Genomic DNA, 6,971 nt, shown 5'->3' on the forward strand with positions numbered 1-6,971 from the left:
GCAACAAATCATACAACAAAACGGTGCATATTTGACCCAAATCGGACGATCCGAAGCATGTTAAATAAAGTCATGAAGTTCATATAAAAATAATGGATATCTTTTTCCCCAAACTAATATTATAAATATGAAAAAATTCCTTAAGTTGAATATGTAAAGCACAGTATTCGCATTTACTCAGGGTGGAGCATGTCACGAGTTGATGGCTTAAATGACAAAATTGTACTGAAGCTTGAATTACGGTCCCACTCAATCTATTCTCCAGGACTAATTACGAGGACTGTTTTCTTTTTTGCAAATTTCAAAAGCAAACTCAAGGAAACATTTTTGGATCAGACGATGAGTTAATTGAGGAAATTTAGGTGTATTTTAACGTACGTACGAAATATCGTTCTATAAGAAGCGCGTCGAAACATTGGTTAATCGTTGGACTGACTGCATTACTCTTGAAGGAGAATATGTGGGGATTAATAGTTGAGAAAATGAGAAATGGTCGGTTATTGGTACTAGTGTTATAGGTAAACAACAAAAAATCGATATTAACACTAATATTGCAAAAATACGTAAATAAAACGGTACTTTCTTCATTGATGTGTTTGTTCTAACTAAGAAAAGTCATACTTTAAATTTAAAGGAAAAATTGGTTCCCCACGTTGATGACTCCGAGTTTATGTGCTTTTACGAGTTTGTAAACAATTTTTGATGCCAGCGACTGAAGAAATGAGCGATTCCCGCCGTTGCTATAAATTTTTGGGAGACTGACTTTTTTTATTATCCAAGATACCACAAACCTTCATGCCACCAAATTCCCCACGAATCTTCAAAAAATTTCATTTTCAACCGAATTTCAAGATTCTGTTAGAAAGCGTTCCTTTAGGTGACAAGAAAGCTTTAGCATTTTTACGTGGAATGCGCCAACTATCTGCCTGAAAAGTATCAGATGATTTATGGCAATCTTTATGGTTCCAATGCTTAACCCATCCACCGTCAGCAAAGCCATTTTGTCAATCAACTCAGACGGCTTGCAGTTCGCGGTTACTGCGTTAATTTTACCGATCAGCTAGATTGTTCTTAAGTAAGCATAACGGTCTCAACAAATCCAAATGACATACCCAAAGCACCGAGCTGCCTAAAGGCATTGATGAAATTAGTTTCTAAGATCGAGAATGAAATCGAAACAGAGCCGCAATCGAAATAAAAGATTGTCTTCATAAGATAATGAAAGTATCACTTTCAATGTTCCAAAGAGCTTAACGATCCTTACAATACGAGAGGGCTATACATGTGCTTAGCTAGACCAATATTTGGATATGCTTCTGTTCTATGGACTCCTTCCTAAAGGTGTTGCGTAGATTCAGTTGAATCCGTTCAAGAGCAATTCTTGCTGTTTCCCTATAGGAATTTGGGTTGGGACCCTCTTGTCTTTGTGCCTCCTTATGAAAATAGGTTGCTTCCGTTATCTTTACCATCACTTGCGAAACGTAGATTTATTCTACGTGTTTCCTTCTTAATTAAGTTAGTTAATGGTATTATCGACTTTCCCACATCACATGGTGAGATAAACTTCAATGTTCCTAATCGCTTCTCTAGGCACTTTATTTTGGTTAAGCTTAGTCAATGTAAATATAATTATGAGCTGTTTAATCCGTTCAGAATTGTTTGCAGAAACCGAAACGATGTCTATCACTTAATCTCAAAATCGGACCATTTAACGTCTATTAAAACATCTCGCTATGATTCAAAAATTAACTGGTGTTGTTTAGTGTTATCGGCTGCCAAGCTTTTGCATGTTTGCAATGCTTTGCGGTTTCACTTGTACCTTGGATCTGTACTGGCTTTCGGTGTGCCTCTGGGCTAGTTGATTACCAAACTTTTTTTCTTTCTTATTTATTTATACATAAATTATTTAGTTATTCCTTTTTTTTTCTTTACTTCTCCTTGTTTACTTTATATTAGTTTTTAATAATAATTAGTATAAGATTTACTTCTAAGAGTCAACTGGATTTGGCTGTTAATTTATTTTAGTTGACTTTGAGGTATAACTGAATAAATATATAAATAAATAACTGACAACAAACTTTTGATACTAAAGTCAATAAGTTAGGAGCACAAGGCAAATATCGAATGATAAACAAGTAGTTCGTTTGTTGTTTAAGGCGGCAGACGAAGAAAATCTTTTTCTTTTTTGCAAGATAAGATCCATATAGGCATAGGCATGTTATAGCAATTGCTCTATCTACATAAGTAAAACATTCCAAACCAAATAAACGTGAGCTTCAGGCCGCGAATAATTGATTTATCAACACTTTCGAAGAAAATATATTTCACTTAAACAACGAGAATTTATTTTCAGATCTATAACTGCAGATATGTTCAGTGCGATAGGATAACAAAAGCAAATGCACTTTGAGATATTGCACAACCATCATGCATTCCGCCCCAGTTCAAATATTCGGTGATCCACCACATCAAAACGCAAGGGCCTTTCGTTCATTATAAGCTAAGCGTATTCCCTCTTAAGAAACTTAAAATTGTATAAACTTATACGACCTTACGCTTTCTAAAATCTAATAGCAAACGGCTACTATGCGATGACTGCAGAGATCTCTCAACAAGATTACAACTCGGTATAGACATATTTGCACATTTGCACGATTTCTTTGGCAGTCTAAATGGCAAGAAGGTTTTTTTCTTAAATAGATTGAATAAAAAATCATTTCGAAATCCCTGTTGAAGGAAACAATTGAAAACTGATATAGCCGTTATAAGACCAATAGATTTTTTTTTCGAGTTCAGACGATTGACGTTTAGTTTCTATAATGCTGCGTAGGTATTTCATCGGTGCATGCATAAGATTCTTAAATTTTATGAAAACGAATTTTATTATTGGCGATATTCTTATCTGCTTTTGCAGATTTTGAGGGTGCATAAGAAACACTTTAAAATCATTGATCATAAATATTGTAAGATGTAAATTCGGAACGAACACATTACATGATATATAGAATCTTCAATAATAAGAAGAAGAATTATTAACTACTTCAGAAAATGTGAAAGCAATAGAAAAATATGAGCTAATAAAAAATTTAAATGATCTTCAATGATCAATTTCTTGGTCTTATCAATTTTTTTTCGCAAATTCTCAAATGCGAAAGCAGCCGCGACGCAAGCTCTTTGCCATGATTTAATGAATGAAATGATAAAAGCATAATGATAACAACAGTAAATAAAAAATCGTTTGGGCAAATGAACTTAACAACGCAGCTGATTGTTGCAAAAAACCACGTTTCGTTCCAAGTCTATCCAATTGAGGAATAACCTCTACCGTTTTAGGTTGATGCTTCAGATTTTGATACACGAACTGTGTCACCACACTATACTAATGATTTTCAATTAACGATTGGGTTCTTTTCAAGCGTGAATTACTAGCAATTTATTCCGCCCTTAACGTCCTTTGCAATGCTTCATAGTAAGTCGCAGATTTATCATTTATATTGATCTTAACTCCTTCACACTCCTTCATCTTGTGCCAAATATTGAACAAAATTTCGAGCATATAACCACGCCATTGGACAACACTAACTGAAACTATCTGAACACGCAGTAATTTGCGAGTGATTGGCAAGAAATCAACGAAATTCAACGAAAAATTGATATATTTAAATCCATCTTTGAACTTTTTGTGATTGCCCCTTCTACTACTTGAACTTGGCTTGGACTTGTAAACTAATTGTCAGAAAAGTCGGTACGGTCCAGAAATCACATAGGTCTGTTAAGAGCAATGCCATACGCGTGTCGAAGAGGAGCCTTATTGGGTGATATATGTTATAATATAATATTAAACATAATAAATTGAGATGCCTTTCGATCTTGGTATTGCGGGTATCGAGCTAGCGCACCTCACTACTAAAGAAGCCTGCAGTTTCCTATTATTGATTTTTCCTCTTTATAATACAATAAGAAAACCCTGGAAGCATTGTCCAATTGTGGCGATGCCAGATACTTATTCATATACACAAAACTACTAAGTAATTAATCCTTTGGAGAGTAATGCGACTTATCGAAAACACATAAACATTAAAATTTGAAGCTTCCGACTGCCACACACTAACGTTACCCACAACCACCTATTTGGTCAGAATGGCGAATGGTAAAATGTCACCTTTGCGGCAATTTAACTTCCTCTGTATGCCTCGTACTGGTGTATCATTACGCGTCTTCTTAAATCGTCACGCAAGAATAACCTACTTAAATTATATAATTTTTTCTATTAGTGCAATATTCTAAACTTAATATAACCCTAGCACCTACATGGTCCCATATAGACATTATTGCATATAAAGTACATGCGCTGGGTCCGCGCTTGGTTTTATAAAAAGGTGGTCCAAAGAGCTTGATGATCCCTACATTACGAAAAGGCTGTTCATGTGTTTGGTTAGACCCATACTCGAGTATGCCTCTGTTGTGTGGTCTCCTTCATATAGGTGCTATGTTCAAGAGCAATTCTTGCTGTTTGCCCTTGGAAATTTGGGTTGGGATCCGATTGCCTCTCTTCCTCCCTATGACAATAGGTTGCTTCTGCTGTCCTTACCGCCTCTTGAGAAACGTAGGTTTGTTCTTGGCGTTTCCTTTGTAATCACAGTAATAAATGGTGCTATTGGTAGACTCGCTTTCATTACTTGGTGAAATAAGCTTTAATGGCCCTAACCGCTTCTCTAGGCACTTTATCTTGGTTAAGCTTAGTCAGTGTAAATATAATTATGAGCTGTTTAATCCGCTCAGAGTAGTTTGCAAGAACCTAAATGACGTCTGTCACTTATTCTCGTTATCGGTCTCTTTAAAGTCCATTAAAGCAACATTAGTTAGTACGCGTGATTTACCTATGTCGTAGTTAAACTAGCTTTTATTCTCAAAAATTCGTTACGATTCGAAAATGAATTATTGTTAATTATTATCGGTTGCCAGACTTGTGCATGTTTGCGATGGCTTAGGAGTTCATTTGCAATTTGGTCCTGTACCGGTTGTAAGCGTGGCTCTATGCTGGTTGTGTACATGCTTTTTTTTTTCCTTCTTATTTGTTTTATTGTACTTATTCTAAGTTTTATTATTAACTTAATATAAGTTTTGCTTTAAGTGCCAATTGAACTCGACTGTTATTTGTTTAGTTGAGTTTCATGTATAAGTAGAATTAAAATAAATAAATAAAATAAATAAATAAATAAAATATATTTACATTTTTAATATATACGTATAAATTGTAAAATCTTGATGGCCGTAGTAATAATTTTCAGTTTATTTACAAAAAAGATGTTATTTAAAGGTCATTGTTTAGTAATCCGAAACATGTTTCTCCCTTGTAAGTAAATCTTAACTCTGTCCACTTTAGAGCTAGTTTTTGGTATTATTTACCTAAACGAATCAGCTGATAGAGATGCTAACGCCACCCACTACTGTTTTCTTCTTCTGGTTCTTATTAGAATGGCAATGCTAATGGCAACCTTTCTTGGTGACTCCTTACGCTCCTTAATGTGTTAACATATATAAAACACATAAATGTTATTTTGGGCTGCGTTCTTAGTGCTCCTAATGCTATGTATATATAATATATTATATATATATATATAATATGACATTATATATAATAAAATAAATAGAATATAATAAAATGTAATATATATATATATATATATATATATATTTGGATAAAGGGAACTTGACGAAAATTTTTTAACTGATTTTTTGTGGTTAATTACCATAATTATCCTTCACTGTCTCTTATAATCAGTATCAGGGCAAAGCATTTAAAAAATTGATGTTGAAAATGAGAAATGAATCCCCAGTTGTTGCTTTCTACGTTAACTTTTACGAGACTTATGCATGACATGGATGATGAAAAACACTGGTGGTTGTTAAGACTAAGATGCCTAACAATCGTAAGATGATGAATCTTCTTTAAGGCATGTTCTTATGTGTTTTACAACGATGGTAGACATAAAGAAACTTATTTCATAATTATGTTAGTTATGATTACTTAATATTTGTGAATATTAAAGAAATATATAAAAAGTGTATAGAAAAATAAAATAAAATATGCATTGATTACCTGATGATGGAAAATATCTAGCGACAGCGCCACGTTTCAAAGTGGGCAATACTTGTCCAGAAGTGACTTTCAATTTCTTGGCAATGGTATTTTCGAGACGTTTAGATGACTGGTGGTGGTGGTGGTTGTGGTTGGTGGTTGATTTGAGGTGTTAACGATTTGATTTTTTTTTTTTTTCAAATTTTTTATATAAACAAGAGATTGGTTGAGAAAGTTGGTGGCAATGGTGATTTTGGTGTAGTAGATGGTAAATATTTAAGATGTGATATTTTTTGATGAACAGGAACGATAGTAGAAGTACATTTTTTTGATATTGTTTTGGTCGATATGAAAAAAATATAAAAAATAATATAAAAATTTTAAATAAATGTAAATTTGGATTACAAATTATATATATAAATCTATAATATATTTATATAGGATATATGCACATACTTTCGCGTAGCAAAAAATAAAATAAAGAAAAATTAGCAAGAAATCATACTCTGTTTGAACTGCATTTTTTAATGCTTACTAGAATGTCGGATATTTCATTGCACAACAAAATGGAAATCTACTAAACTTCTATAGGGGATCATACATGTTGTAGACATTTGAAACACGTTCTAGGTAACTGTCTAAACTAGAAATCAAGCGGGTGAAGATAACCTCGAATTTAACTAGCAAAGACACCTATCATTTCTGTTAAGAAAACTCCGTTAAGAGACTTAACAGAGAAGCCTACCCCGTCCGTATTAAAAAAAGGCAAAATATTTATGTGGACATTTCATGAATGATGTTCAGTACAAAATACACTATACTGTAGTACAATATATTCCAGTACTGTACTGTAGTACAATAATTTTCAGTACAAAATACACTATACTGT

General features: G+C 33.4%; 1 protein-coding gene across 2 annotated transcripts in view; it reads right to left on the reverse strand.

Annotated features, from left to right (window-relative positions):
* LOC119632052 (spermine synthase) overlaps positions 1-6,971 on the reverse strand; it is a 26,373-nt gene that overhangs the window by 6,644 nt on the left and 12,758 nt on the right. The window contains exon 2 of one of the 2 annotated variants that reach the window (XM_038024742.1): positions 6,104-6,212. The exons of the other annotated variant lie outside the window; for it this stretch is intronic. Within the exon in view, the coding sequence (XP_037880670.1) occupies positions 6,104-6,212 (109 nt within the window). The remainder of the gene's footprint in view (positions 1-6,103; positions 6,213-6,971) is intronic. 2 annotated transcript variants of the gene reach the window in all.

Source organism: Glossina fuscipes, unplaced genomic scaffold (assembly GCF_014805625.2).
Source record: "Glossina fuscipes isolate IAEA_lab_2018 unplaced genomic scaffold, Yale_Gfus_2 1, whole genome shotgun sequence".
Lineage (NCBI taxonomy): Eukaryota > Metazoa > Arthropoda > Insecta > Diptera > Glossinidae > Glossina > Glossina fuscipes.